General features: G+C 48.9%; 1 protein-coding gene across 18 annotated transcripts in view; it reads left to right on the top strand.

Annotated features, from left to right (window-relative positions):
• Positions 1-14,879, top strand: part of OBSL1 (obscurin like cytoskeletal adaptor 1) — a 64,280-nt gene extending 49,401 nt beyond the window's left edge. For 11 of the 18 annotated variants that reach the window (XM_083428975.1, XM_083428967.1, XM_083428976.1 and 8 more), the window contains 7 exons: positions 1,296-1,408; positions 1,675-1,828; positions 3,759-3,920; positions 12,629-12,733; positions 13,401-13,667; positions 13,883-14,152; positions 14,664-14,879. In XM_083428975.1, the coding sequence (XP_083285101.1) occupies positions 1,296-1,408; positions 1,675-1,828; positions 3,759-3,920; positions 12,629-12,733; positions 13,401-13,667; positions 13,883-14,152; positions 14,664-14,671 (1,079 nt within the window). In that variant the 3' untranslated portion in view covers positions 14,672-14,879. Of the gene's footprint in view, positions 1-1,295; positions 1,409-1,674; positions 1,829-3,758; positions 3,921-12,628; positions 12,734-13,400; positions 13,682-13,882; positions 14,153-14,663 lie in introns of all 18 variants that reach the window. The other 7 variants (XR_014508447.1, XR_014508452.1, XR_014508453.1 and 4 more) reach the window with 3 other exon arrangements.
• The last annotated feature ends 443 nt before the right edge of the window (positions 14,880-15,322 follow it).

Here is a 15,322-nt window from a genome sequence, read left to right as displayed (position 1 = left end):
TGTCTGGGGTTGGAACCGCAGTAATGATACTTCCTGCTGCCCAGTTGGACCCTTGGGTCTGGGCTCTTCAGTAGCTGAGCAAAGCAAAAACAAAACGCATCCAATGCCACTATCCTCAGCACCAACACAGAAGTGCCAGCTCACATAGAATGCTGTGTTTAATACTCTCTTCTGCAAGCAGCAAATACATTCTTTGGGCTGCAGCTCCCCCCGCCCCCAGGGCACATCCACTGTGTTTTAGGAGATGCGCATCTCTCCCCTTCACATGCATTGACCACAACAAGCACTAGTTCAGGGATGGGGCATCATTTCCATTCAACCATGCGCATTCTGTGCTGGGTAGCCTTCTTGGGGTGGTGGTCACATGCCAGTGGTGGGTGGAGCCAGGGAAAAAGATGGGCAGAGCAGTTAATGTTAATTGTGCCTCTGCATAATGGGCCAGTTTCTGTACATACTCATGCACCCCTTTCTATCCTCCATCCAGGCAAACAAAAGGTATTATCAGAGTTCTCAAGGGCACATTCCAGCCAAGCAAGAACATTCAAGGTGCCAAGCAGGGCCTTGTGAGAGATGTGGCAGGGGTGGGTGGGTGGCCTGAAGAGAGCCTCAGGGGCCTGAGATCTCCCATCCCTTCACTAGTCCTACAAGACACTCAGCCTGACACTGCTTTGAGCTGCTTTACACTCAATACAGCACTTGCAGTTACACTAAACTTCTCAGTTGATACTTACGGAATTTGCTGGCACAATATGTGGTGATCACTACTAGCTTAGATAGCATTAAAATGGCAAGCTCACCTGGGGTGGGGCTATTAGTGGCTTCTGGTCATGAAGGCTGTGTACTGCCTCCAGTATCGGAGGTACCTTGCCTCTGAATATCAGTTGCTGGGAATGGCAGCAGGAGAGGATGGTTGCCCTCATGTCCTGCTTGTGGGCTTCCCAGAGGCATCTGGTTGGTCCATGTGGGAGGTGGGGTGCTGACAAGATAAGCCTTTGCCATCTGATCCAGCAGGTCTCTTCTTACATGTTCCTATGGAGCAATGTCCAAAGCTCCTTGTTTCTGCAGGGCTGTGTCAAGTGCGAAGCACCTAACCATGGGGTCAGGTTGGGAGTGGTGAAGGCAAGAGGTAAGGAAGCTGGGCGAGTGTGTGCCTTCCACACTGAACTTGGGTAAGGGCTGCAGGGAGTGCCCTGCCTTGACTAAGCAGAGCGTTATGCTGTCTCGTTGATCTTTTCCGTCTCCAAGTCGATACATCTTTGTGCCACCTGCACCCGCCTTTGTCTCTGTCCCTGCAGAGCCGCCAGTTACTATGCTGCGCTTTCCCCAGGATATGGGCATCCCTGAGACAGGCTCAGCCACCTTTGAGTGTGAGCTGTCCCGGCCCCTGGCTGAGGTGAAATGGTACAAGGTGAGGGTGCTATCTCTAGCATTGCCCCCTCCTTTAACTCTCCTGGATCTCCCCGGAGCTCCCAAGAGCTGTGGTTTGCCTTCCAAAGAGCGTGGCTTGTGGCAGGGTGAGCCAGTACTTCTGCGATGCCCGCTTCCACATCCCCCCACTGTGCCCTTAGCGAACCCGAGAGCAGCACCCAATCCCCTGCTCTCTGGCATTCTCCTTCTTGCTGCCTTGCTCAGCCCTTAACCAGCCTTTCTTTTCTGTGTCCCCGGCTGTCCTAGGATGGGGAAGAGATCCAGACCGGGCAAAACTGCCGCATGTATTCAGTGGGACGCCGGCGCCTCCTACAGCTCAGCCACTGTGGCCTTGAAGACGCGGGCGAGTACACATGCGATGCTGGTGACTGCCGTGCCTCTGCCAAACTGAGGGTCTTTGGTATGAATGGCCTGGGCTGCATATGGGATCAGAGGTCAAGGAAGAGGGTTGGGCTATACAAAGCGCCCTTTAACTCCACATTCTCTGGGTGGGGGGGTTGTCTGCTGTTCCCTTTTGCCATATGCTGTCGACTCACCCCCTGTCAGCATCTTCCTGGCACTGCCTCTCTTGTGCCTTGGAGGTAGACTTGGGATCGGCTACACCGTGGTGACTCAGAGTCTTGTTCCTGAAGCTTGTACAGCTTGTACAGGAAGCCGTGCTTAAGGATAAACATTCAGTGCTGGGTTTGAAAGGAAATCTTTCTAACTTATAATAGCTTTTCAGCAATGGAAGAGCCTGCCCAGGAGAGGAATCGTACTTCCTTAAAAGCCTTCAAGAAAACATTTGACAGCCTCATGTCAAGGTTGCTTTAAAAGCATAGATATCCCTTTTTAGGACTAGGAACTGGGCTGGAAGTGGATTGACTCGTTGGGTGCTGATGTCTCCCAGCTCTGCGGTAGAAAGCAAGCTGTGCAGGAAAGTCTGGAGGGGATTAGTGGGGAGGATGGGACTCTAGCTTCTCAAGTTTTAATCTGAGCAGGGCTCAGCTTTGAAAGCTGATTTAATGCCAGGATATCTCTTGACATTCAAGACGCCATAATAATGATAGAGATGTTTCTGGGCAAGCACAGAGTGCTGTCCTTCGTCCCTAAGAAAGGACAGCCAGCTTTCTCATGCACAACTGGAATGAGGAAGTCAGACACCCCCCCCCCCATTCAGACAGTATAATTTCGAGGCATACCTGACCCTTGACTGACCAGTTAAGTACTGCTGCTCCTGTCAGAAAAAGTAACGACTGGGGTTACATAGACTTACATTGATTTTAAAAAACCATTTTCTCAAAGAATCCCAGGTACTGTAGTTCTATGATGGGAAAGGTGAATTTCAATCCACCTCACAAAACTTCAGTTCCCAGGATTTTTTGGAGGAAATAATGAACATTATGAACATTAAACTGATGTAAAACCAGTTTGTCTAGAGTGTAAATATCCCTTAGGAGACTAGGAAACCCTAGTAGTATCTTAAGCTCCTTAGGCACTTGTAAGCTCTTTGATCCAAGTAGAGGAAGACAGAGGAAGTGAATACTAATGGTGAATTCTTTAAGTCAGAACATGAGGCCTGTCGGGGTCCTAACTGGGCTTGTGAGGCTGTTTTCCCCCAGCCATGGCTAGCTGCCCCACACTAGATAATAGGTGACGGCAGGTAAAGATGCAGCTGCAAAAGAACAACTGGGAGCCTTAAAGCACATTTCTAATTGTTCCTCTACAAGTGGGGCTTGCATATGGAACTTTTTAAAATTTGGTCCCACATGCAAGCCCTTATGGGATTTGTTCCACTTGGGAGTTTCCAAATCGGATTGGCTCAGTTGTTGCCAGGCAGGTCTCCCTGGGGAGTGCATGCCATAGTCAGGGAGCCACCACTGAAAAGACCCTTTCTCCTGCAGCCTTTCTCTGTGCTTTGACTGGAGCGGGCACTAAGAGGAGGGCCTCCAATGATGACCTAAGGGTCCGGCAGGTATATCCAAGGGGAGATGTTCAGGAGGGCAGCACTAAATGGAAAATCCCTGATCAGAGGCTGCTGTTGAAGGCATTTGACCGGCCATTGTGGGAAGCAAGATGCTGGACTAGGGAGACACTTTGTCTAATCCAGCTCTTTTCTATAGTCTGAGAGAATGTATTTACTGATTCTCATCAAATCATCCAATTCATGGAAAAGGAAGTTTGCTTGGATGAGATCAGTCTTTCTGGGCCAGTAATAACCAGAAGGAGTCCCACGGTCAGGGGTGGAAACAGGTCAGAGGCAGTGTTCTCTGTGGACCCCGTAAGCCCATATGACACCCAGTAGGAGGTGCTCCTCAGCCCCAACTTCATGGCTTTCTCCCCCTCTGTAGAACGCCAGGTTCAGATTGTGCGGGAGCTGGAGGATGTGCGTGTGCGAGAGAACGAGAATGCTGTCTTCATGTGTGAGGTGTCACTCGAGGAGGTGAAAGGCGAATGGTTCCGGGATGGGGAGAGAATCAAAGTCAGCAGCATTGTGAAAATACGGCAGGAAGGTAAGTGAACCCCTTCCGTCTTGTGGTGGTGCTGAGATGTGATCCCTTCTAACTTTGGGTCGAGGCAAGCAAGAATTGCAGCTACTCAGGGATAACTGATGACAAGTCAAATTGTGAGACAATGGATTCAGACTTCATGATAAACCATAGTTTATTGTGATGGGGACAAGCCACTCTCTCCATTCCCTCCTCAAGCGCAGCCTCAAGGAAGAGGTTGAAAGTTTTTCCTTCCCGTTTCAGTTAACTAGTTTAGCATTGCATCCCAACCCTAAACTGGCTAATTTTAACTATGGTTTGCTTGAAACAGACTAGCTTCAGAACCCATAGTTTGAAATGGGCTTGTTTCAAAAACAAACCATAGTTAAAATTAATCATAATTTGTCACACTGGAGAAGGAGAGCTGTGGGGTGGGTTCATTCCCATCACAATATACCTGTGGTTTATTATGGCACCTGAGTCTCCCTGGAAGGTGAGGATAGAAGCAAGCCTGATGGCTGATCTCATGTTCAGCTTTCTAGGAGAAGTACAGCTTTAATGCAGGTTGCAAAGGTAGATTCACACCATGGTTCAAGCACTTAGGGTTGCTGCTGTGAAAAGTGACATCTGTATTCATCCTAAGTATAGGCCTCTCCTGCAGTGCCTGTCCAGAACACCGAAATGTGGTCCTTAGTCTTTGTGTGGAAGTCATGCTAGCCCAAATCCAGCACCAGGGACATAGTATCCCATCCTATTGTAATGCCTGAAGACGTGGCAGCCTTGCTAATAATAAAATAGCTTTGCTACAGAAGAATATCCTCTTCAGAAGAGAGGTGTGCTCCAGCACAGGAGAAAGGAGATGTGAGAGGAATCTGTGGGAAAGCTGCAGCTCTGTGGCAGAACAGACAGTTTGCATGCAAAAAGTCTCAGGTTCAATTTCAGGTACCTCCAGGTGGGGCCAGGAGAGAACCCTGCCTGAAGCCTTGGAGAGCTGCTGCCAGTCAATGTAGCAACACTGAACCAGATGCAGCAATAATGCAACTTTCTGTGTTCCTTCTGATAAATTTGTAGATGTGCATTTGCCACTAATGCAAAGTGCATTTCTGTTCCATTGATTTTAATGGCAGATTTAAGCACATGGATAACTCTGTCTTTGGAACAAATGGGGCATGTAGCTGGATTTGCACTGTTTGTACAGAAAGGCTGTTGGAGCAATTGGTGCCCTGCTTTCAAAAGAATGCAGGATGCCTGGGGTGGGGGAGCCCGAGTCACTTGTCGTGGGCATTATCCAATCACCTGTGCAGCTGTACTGCACAAAGTATTTGTCATTGCAACAGATCACTGGTGAGGAACCTGTAGCCCATGAGCCTAATTATGCCTACCATGTTTAGAGGTTGGCCTACAAGGCCATTTTGGGAAACCACACCTACCTTTCCCTGACCTGATGTCATGAAGACAGGAGTGGGAAACTTCAAGCTGTGGCTAAAAGGAAGAACTGGGAGAGCACTCAAAGCACGTTCCTCATTTGTCCTTTGGAGTCAAAAGTCAGCACTTTTCGAATTTGGTGCCTTTTTCTCTGTTACCCTGAATGTTCTTCCTTTGCACCCACAGCCAGATTTCAAAAATCTTCCTTTGAATGTGTGGCTTGAAATCAAACCACATTAGCAAAGGAGGAGAGGAAGAACCAGGAATACTCCCACTTATTTCATTTGAAGCTTTATCACCCAGTGTAGGATTGATTGATTGATTGATTGATTGATAGGTCCCCACCGTCACAGTGGCCCATTGTGGGTGGGGGAGTTCAGGATCTGGCCATTGGGCAGATCCAATTCTGTACCGCTGCAATAGATGGGGATGGGGGAAAGAATTTCTCCTGCAGCTTCTGAATCTTGTGGTTTAACAATTGGGAAATTGAAACAGACACTCCGCTTCCCAAAAGATGTTCAGCTCCCAGGCAACAGCCGTTTTTTTCTTATGCAAACAGACACATAAATGTCGAAAGGCCTGGGCTAAGCAATCCTGCACTGTCCTAGGCACCCCTAGCAAAGGAAGGCACATGCACTTACAGCAACTCCCACTGTGCCCTGGATGCACATGCACACATGCTTCTCGCCTCTAGGCATCTGTCCCCAGGTCTGTGCCGTGTGGAGCAGTTACAGCAACAGTGGGACACCCCCCCCCAGCCCAGCTTATGTACCCTCATCTGATGGGGTGTGTGAGAGCAGCCTGAGGCTTCTCCTACACAGAAGCTGCCACTGCTGTTCCCTCTTCAAGCCTCTCCTGGTTCTACGAGGCAGCAGAGCAGGGGATGGTGGGGATTCAGCTGGCCCCTACCTTGCTTGAACAGGCTCTTCCTCCAACATGTCCTGAGTGCCCATCTCTATTCCTCTCCCCCCCGTCCTGGGTCCTGCCTCGTGGCCAGCCCAAACCTCATAAATCTCTGGTCTCCTCTCCTGGGTTAATCCCTGGGCCTCCTGCCTCCACCGCACACTCACCAGAGCCCTGCCAGTCCCTGACATAAACTTACCTCATGCCGAGCCTCTTGCTGTGCTGTTGGACCAGTCACTGAATCCTACATGCACTCTGCCTGAGAAATGTAGGGGGGAATACTAAAAAAGGAAATAGAAACCAGTGGGAGAACAACAGGCATGTCGCCAGCATTGCTGGAAACACTAGCACAATATACCAGTCAGGGACTGTGCCAGCAATGACATCCACTGTTCATCTGGACACAAGGGAGCCAAAGGACTCATGGTGATCCAGGCATACCCCAGGGCATCCTTCCGCGGGCTCACTCTAAAGGGCAAAAGTTTGGGAACCAGAAGGGATTTTGAGCCCCAGCAAGGGGAAGGGAGCAACATATCCCCACTCAGTTTTAGCATGCCTTGTTTTAAAAGCAAATCTACTGTGTATAACAACCAAGTAGTATATCCAGATTGCATCTGTATTTTACCTAATGCAGGCATACGACCACGTAAAAGAGTCTAACTAAATTAATACTATGACTCCTCACTACTGAACATGGCTAAAAAGTCTGTTTCAATGACACCCCTGTGAAAAATTGACAGCTTCTAATTCCTTGGCAGAAAGTTCTTTGTCAAATTCCAGCTTGAATTATTACTAAGCACTAGTTTTGCAAGAAAGTTATATCAGGTGCACTTCTTCAAGCTCACTGTGTCATCTTGTCACCAATTCTGTTTCTATAAGACATATGAGCTATCAGTATTCACTCCACAAGTACATATGGATGTATATTTGTATTAGGAAATATACTGATACCATTTGGATTACACTACTTGGGTCTCTTGTTTGTTGCATAGATTATTCCTGGGAGACACTTATGGCCAGATTCAACTAAACAGCTGTGCCAGCAGGAGCCAAGCCAGTGAGTCCCACTAGTGCCATGAGGTTTCTTCTCCACCCCCTGCTGACCCCCACCCCAAATTGGCAGAGCAGGAGGCGGGGAGGGAAGCTTATTCTGTCTGGCAAGCAGCAATGCTTGCGCTGATGGAACAATTGTATTAGCGCAACATTGAGTTCCACCCATAGAATGTATATATTTATCGGTTTAAAACAAAATATATCAGAGAGGGAGTTCCTGGTGCTCAAACCCAGACATCAAAGAACAGCTTCCTAACCATGATGCAGCACTTGCATTCCCCCAGACCTCACACCCGTTCCTAGGTACCATGAGTGCAAGAGCTGCAGAAGGAGCCCTAGCTAGGTGGAACAGCTCATGTTTAACAGGTTGGAGGTTCCTGGTTCAGATTCAGGGGGTGACCCCCAAAACTAAACAGGAGCAGGGAGGACACTCCCACATGCAGACATACCTGGGCCCAATCAACAGGTGTATGGCATTGGCAAATAGAATGGCTCCTGCAAAGGACAACCAACCATTTTGGTCCATCTCTGTTGGCATCCCACATGACCATTTGTACCCCATGTTGCCTGATAGGCCAGCCTTGCCTGGTAGCACCCCAACAGGACTTGTAGCCCCACTCCATTTCCTCCTCATCCTTACTTCTCCTTATCAATCCCCCCTCCTCCCTTCCTCCGACTGGCTGCCTCACACATCCTGGCAGCAACACCCAGCCCACCTGTGCACCCAGAGGCATCTGCCGCCTCAGTCAAGGGCATGTGAGTGAGCCCCTCTGCTTTAGATGCCCATTCTGAGACCAGCCTCAGCCAGAGCAAATGAGGGCATGGGAAAAGGGTCTCAACTCACCACACCCTAGCAACAAAGACGCAACTCATGTGGCAAAGGCAAAGCATGTATTGTCCAGCATGCAGGATGTAGTGGATCCTGAAAGGCATGGAAAGGGAACTTTTGGCTCTCCACATGTCCTTGGACTACAATTCCCACCATCCCTGACCACTGGCCTTGAGGTCTGGGGCTAAAAGGGAGTTAAGAATCCAACAGTGTCTAGAAGGCCACAGAGGTCTCTGGCCTAACTGAGTGGGATTGTCACCCCAGCAGGGCACATTTGGTGCAGTATCCTTATGGCTTTAACTTCACCCCAGAAACTCCTTTACCTGCTGCCTGTTTGTCATAGAACATGCAAGGTTAGAGGAAACTCCTGGAAAAAGTAGGATTTCAGCCCCACAGAGGAAACGTCAGGCACATCCGTCCTGGTCTTTTTGCTGCTCCCCCTCAGAGGCAGATGTAGGGGAGTGCAACTGGTTTGCCCACACTGAGTGCTGAGCCGAGAGGGCACTACAGGGGGCGCTGCAACAATGACAAACAATGGAAAGTGAGATGTGGAGGGGTGCTGAATGTTGGGGTCACACAAGGGGCTGCTGAAATTAAAAGCCCAAAGCCACTGTTCTCCTTCTAGGCTGCATAGAATGGGGTGTGGAAAAGATCCTTTAGCAATAGGAAAACAGCCCGCCAAGAGTAAAGGGTGGCCCAAGAAGACAGCAATGACTGGAGGACATCGTCTCAAGGTCTCCATGTGTTTGCTTGTGAGGAGTTAAGAGAGTGGTGCCACTTGAGTGCCCAGGCAGTGATCATGCCTCAGCCTCCCCATCACTGGAGGAGAGAAAGAGAGCGTCCTGACTATAAGCAGACTCACTCCCTTCCCCTTTGGGGGTAGCAGTGGAACTCAGTGTACAGTGACAGCTTGTTCCGCTTCATGCATCTGTGCTGCTTTCTGAAAGCAGAGTCCTTAATTTGCCCCAGTTGGCAAGAAGGTTGTGGCCAGAGACCAGAGCCTGAAATGAGTCCGGAAATGTATTTGAAGTGCATCAGCAGAATGCGTTTCAGTTTATAAAAGATGTAAGCATAAGGAATATTAAAGAGAAATTAAAAGCACATAATATATTAATGAACCTTGAGAAGGAAAGGATAATATAAAGAACAGTGTATATAATACAATAAAATACAATGATTATATGAAAAAAACAAAATAGGATATTGTCAGGGGTTCAGGAGCAGAGGCACAGGAAAGGGAGGAAATAGAGAGCGAGGGGGAGGAGTCCGAAGGAAATGTCAGCGATGACAGCGGTCCGAGGTCTCTGAGTCTTTCCAGCGAGTCGGAAGATTCACAGAAAGGGGCTCCCATGGTCAGGGCAAGGGGGGTGCCTAGGGGGACACCCCAGGAAGAAGGGGCCAGAGGGGACTCAGAGAGCAGCAGTTGGAAATCAGGACCAGCGTCCACACCAGAGTGCAGTAGGGGGGAGGAGTCCCAGGCATCGGGATCAGGCGGCGCACTGACAGCGGGAGGACATGAGGCAGGATTGACCACGCCTTCATCGGGGAGCGAGGAAACGGTCGAGAGGAAGGTTGAAGGCTGGGCGCGCGCGCCAAGTTCAAATGTACAGGAGGGCGGCGCAGTTGGCAGCCCGGATAGGGAGCCAGGTCCCAAAGCCCGCCGAAAAGAGCGGGAGGAGTCAGGGGGGTCAACGTCAGCATCAGAAGAGTCCAGGAAGGAAGGGACCCCGGGGGGTAGCAGGACCCAGAGGAGAAAGGAGAGACGGAAGAGGTGGAGTAAGGCTAGAATCTTAAACTGGTGTACAGGGGGCGGAGATTCAGATGGAGCTTCGCCGATCTAATCCCTAGACGTAGAGCTGGGGCGCTGCGGATTGAAAATGGAAACTGTACTTCAATAAAGACTTTTGTACATTACTACTGGTGAGCGTTGGTCCTCTGTGAGCTGGGACCTGGAGCCAGCTCTGAAAGATATGAATATGCAACCTGAAGCCCCAAAGTGAAATAACTGTTCTATGTTGTGTTGGGATTAATAAAAAGTTTACCTTTTAAATTTAGCTCTACTTAGACAGAAGAAAAATACAGTTGTACCTCAGGTTACATACGCTTCAGGTTACATATGCTTCAGGTTACAGACTCCGCTAACCCAGAAATAGTGCTTTGGGTTAAGAACTTTGCTTCAGGATAAGAACAGAAATCGTGCTCCGGCAGCACGGCGGCAGCAGGAGGCCCCATTAGCTAAAGTGGTGCTTCAGGTTAAGAACAGTTTCAGGTTAAGAACGAATTAAGTACTTAACCCGAGATACCACTGTATCAAAAAAATCTTATGGAACAACTATGGCAAACAAAAATTTTGGCATGTAAAACTTAAACCAACTCTACTTTGATTTTTCACCTAACACTCCCACCAGACCAGTTCAAGCTAATGCTATGTTACCTAGTACTTACGGTCTAAATATTAAGAAAAGAGAAAGGAAAGTATATCCACCTATCCAAGCAGTGCCACAAAGGAACAAGTTAGTGTGGGCTTAGGGGAGATTTGGAAGATGGATCTGATGGGTAGGATTCAGAAGAATCCAAGTGGAGGGGAAAGACTGAGAAACAAAATTGTGACATTTAACCCTCACCAGGAAACAAGCAAAAATTAAATAAGAAAACTGTATATATAAAAACTGCTAAAATTTAAATCTGCTCAAGATTGCTTGTGAGTCAGAGATCCAGACCCAAAGGGCTAGTTCTTCAAAACCAAAGAAGGGGCAGTTTCAAAGTAAGAAATCCTTTCTTCTCTCAAAGAGAAGGCGAAAAGGTAAACTGGGTTCCCAAGGCCCCAGAATAAGCAAAGGCATATTAGCAAACTGGTGCTAAGCTAAACATAAATTGAAATGAAATGAAGTATAACAAAATAAAATAAAGCAAAGAAGTGAGCTGTAGCACTAAGCACAATCTCTTTTTGATCCACCATTGACACCCCAAGTGTTCTGCCTTTTGATTTATTGTTTGTTGTCACCTCACTTTTTCCTCACAAAAAAAAAATTCTCTTCTGTATTCCTAACTGGCAAGTCATGGGGCAGACATCTGCAGAAACAGTTTACCATTGTTTTATGGGACTGATGTATTCTCAAGCCTTATTGAGGTGCAGGGAGAATCATGAAGGTCGTCTAGTGCTGCTAGCCAAATGGAGTAACAAATCTTCGTATCTTCTCTGTACTGGCGTACTGTCTTAGCTTGACTAAGGCCTTGTCAGCATTTTTGCTCCCCACATTGCGGAGTCCAGGCAGCGAGAGGCATTTTTGCCATCGGTACAGACTTTCCTGTCTGCTTAATACCATGAGCCAGTTTCTGGACTGAAGTTTGCTTCCATTCCACTCCATAGCTCTCTGCGGGCAATCACCTTCCCCATGCATGCAGATTCCCTTCTGAACGAGCTACGTAACATGATCCACCAAGGAAAAAGTGCTCAGGAGTGTTTGATCAGTGTTTGCAATGGTTAGAGTGGATTGCCTGGCCTTTGCCAACAGAATGCTTACCTAAATGTGGGAGTGAGTGCCTCCACCTGTGTGGAAGACACCGCTCCCTCCTTTTGGAAGAGAAGGGTGTCAGAACTGGACAGTTCAGACATGAGATGTGACAAAGGACATGGGTGGGGCAGAATTGAAGACCCTGTCAGAGTGTTTCCTATCCCCAGAGTTCCTTCTTGGAAGCTCTAATTGTGCATGACATGAGGCTAGAAAAAGACAGACCTAGGCTATATATCCTATCATTTGAGCTGTTGTCTACCTGCATGAAATTTATATTACCGGTGGTGGTGGGACAGGCTGCAGGCTTATGTTGTATCCTATGTACTGCTACACCAACATGGGTGGGGCAAGAGGTGTGTGGGGCTGGGTAGCTATTCCCCTCCCTTGTCACACTGAAGTCCATGGAAAGTGGGACTAACGTGAAGTTGTGCAGCCAAGAGTGTTGGTCTGGCTGTGGTAGTAGTACAGTGGGACCTCGGTTTTCGAACATAATCTGTTCCGGAAGTCCGTTCAACTCCAAAACGTTCAAAAACCAAGGATCAAAGGGCTGTCAGCAAGTTCAGTGGGGAAAATTGAGAAATGCACCTTGGAAGCCATTTGACTTCCGAGGTGTGTTCAAAAACAGAAGCATTCACTTTTGGGTTTTCAGCATTCAGCTTCCAAAACATTCGGCAGCCGAGATGTTCAAAAACCAAAGGTTTGACTGTATAGGATTTTACGCAAGTGTGCTCCTCTCAGCCCTTGCCTCCATCAGCATATGGGAGGAAGAGTTTTGCCAGAATATGTGTCATGCCAATGGGCTTCCACCACTTTCTAAAGCCCATCAGCCAGCAGATCTGGAGTATAGGATCACGCACATAGTTAACTCTATAAGCCGCACAGCTGATACGTGCAGCATCTGTAGTTCCAGTTACCACCATTGCAACACACAAGTGTCCTCCCTGGGGCTGGCAGCAGAAACCCTCCTGCCCCCTTAAGAATGATGGCATTCCTCATGTCTTTGACAGGAACCCGGCACTTTCTGCTCCTGTGCTGTGTCCGTCCTGAGGATTCGGGCCAGGTCCGCTTTGTGGCAAAGGCAGCTGCTTCTGAAGCCCGCCTGGAAGTGGAGGGTAAGGGAGCTGCTTCACCATTGGCCCTCAGCTATCATGTGAGAATGGATTGCAATGATAGGCAAACATGAATTGATGTGATTGACCATTGCAGGAGAAGTGTGATGCCACCCAATGTATGTTATGGATTCACATTGTTTTGATAAATGGAGGTCTCTGTTACTCTGGGTCACTGACTGTACTATTATATAGACAGATTTCCATTACACAAGGTTATGAGCATAATCTCAACCTGACCAACCATAAGATACTTTCTGCCACATCTTCTACATTTTTCAGCCTATATACTCTGCAACATAAATGGAATAAAGAACTCTAAATATAGGCAGGTGGGAAGAATGGGCTGGGATTAGCAGGTGTGGTAGGAAAGTGTGTGTGTGATGTGGGGAGTCTGGGCAAGCAGGCCTGTATCTGGGAAGATCTATGAATGGATGCATGTATGAGTTGGTATCAATTTAAGGGAACACACAACTTGTGTTGATGAATGGTAGGATTGCATGTTAGGCAGGTTGCTGGGCATGTATCGTATCTAGCAAAGGACAAAGGTTGGTGCCTGTGTGGGGTTTGAGGCTCCATCCCTAGCCAGCTTGAGCCTCTTTGGAGGTTGCTTTGATCCAACCATCTCTGGAGGGACTGGAACTTGTGCATGTGTCTTCTGCTTCCATAGCACTGCCCATCCGCATCGTGAAGCCGCTGAGGGACAAGACTGTGCTCGCACGGCACAAAGCCACGCTGGAATGCACAGTGTCTCAGTCTCGTGGCCGAGTGCGTTGGTTCCGTGGGGACACAGAGATCTTTGCTGGCAAAAAGTATGAAATCTGCAACTTGGACTGCTACCGAACCCTCGTTATCCACAGCGTTGAACCTGCAGATGAGGGCCTGTATACATGTGATGCACTGGACGACCGCTCCACGGCCCGTCTGCTGGTGGAAGGTTAGGGGGAACATGCAAGTACCATGAAGAACTACAGAGGGGTGGAGATGGGTGGGCCCAGAGGGGAGTTGGCAAACAATGCTATGGATTTGGCATGAAGTTGTCTGCCAGCCAGGGTAGAGGGGATAATGATGAAAAGCAGGCAGTGCCACTGTAGGGGGACAGGCAGGCTGCTGTGTCACATGGGAAACTGGTGCTGTTCTCTGCCCCTGCAGCTGAAGGGATCCAGGTGGTCCGAGCATTGCGGAACGTAGATGTGGTGGCTCCTGCAGAGGCTCGGTTTGAGTGTGAAATCTCTGCTCCCCCGGCATGCAGCCCGCAGTGGAGTCTCAATGGAGAAGACTTGCAGCCCGGCTCACAAGTGCGCATGGAGAGCATGGGGCATATCCACAGGCTGAGGCTCTGCCAGACAACCCCTGGCATGAGTGGGATGGTGAAAGTTACTATTGGCAATGCCCGTTCTAAAGCCCACCTCACAGTCCGAGGTACGTGTGCCTGGCAGCAGAGTGGGTTGGTAGCAGGGAAGAAATTGAAAAGGGTATGTGTGTTTGTGTGTTCCAGGACATAAAAATGCAAGCTGTTTTCTATCCTAAAATGGCGGAATGGTGAACCCTTGTCCTGTAGAAAGAACCATGGGAGAAAAAGACCAGTCCTTCTGCATGGTCTTGGGCGCTGCTGTAGACTTAGCTGGGTCACAACAAGACAGTGAGATGACACATTGGTGCTGGGTGACAAAATGCAGAAGGGAAAGCTGGGCTGTGTGCTTGGGTTCAACAAGAGACTGTGTATGCCATGGGTAGCCAGTGTGATGCCCCACAGTTGCTGTTGGGTCTCCCATCAGCCCTCATCACTGGCCCCCTTGGCTGGGACTGAGCACCTGGAGGGCCACAGGTCCCCTATCCCTGGTCTAAGCAGTATCACTGAGGGAAGAAGAGGTGGTTGAACGGTGCCTCTGACTTGAGAGCATTTCTCTCTTATGCCTTATTCTCTCCACAGAGCGCTAGCATCAGGGAGACCCTGTGAGCAAAAGAGCCATGTGTGAGCATGGAAAGCCCTGGGGCTACCAGGGGAAGGTGGAGACAGCATGTTTGACACTTGCATGGACAGCCTGAAGAATGGACACACACACAAAGAGAGAGAATTCCTCTTCCTATCTCCCTCTTCTGCATGACAAGGGAAGCAAGATCTGCTTTTATTAAATGCTCATGATTCCTGGTTTGTTTATTATTGTTGTTATGCTGGTGCTCTTTGGTAGGTGAGATGGCTCTTCTGGGCGGGATGTCTCATCAGTTGCCTAGACAAGCAGAAGGATGGTGAGGCGCTGGAGCTGTGCCACCTGTGCCTCAGCACACCCTTCAGCACGCTCCAGTGTAAGGCTTTTTAAACTGCAGGGACAGCAGTTTCCTACAGGCGAGTAGGTGGGTGTGTTGCTGTGACAGGCGACTGCTGTTTCCTCCTTCTCTCAATGCCCCATTGCAGAAAAGAGGCTGAGGCAACACCCGGCTTCGCGAAAGAGGTGGGAAGAGCCCCATGCTAGGGTGCATACACTGGGCAGCATAGATAGGTGTGTGCATATGTATTTCTAAACCCCACCCCTCTGGGAAAACCTGAAGTCCGGGAAGAGGAAGTAAGGGCCATGGGCTGTGAAGAGAGCC

This window comes from Podarcis tiliguerta (genome assembly GCF_965153285.1).
Source record: "Podarcis tiliguerta genome assembly, chromosome: 1".
In the NCBI taxonomy this organism is placed as follows: domain Eukaryota; kingdom Metazoa; phylum Chordata; class Lepidosauria; order Squamata; family Lacertidae; genus Podarcis; species Podarcis tiliguerta.
The sequence above is the reverse complement of the archived record's forward strand: the minus strand, read 5'-3'. Positions and strand labels throughout refer to the sequence as shown.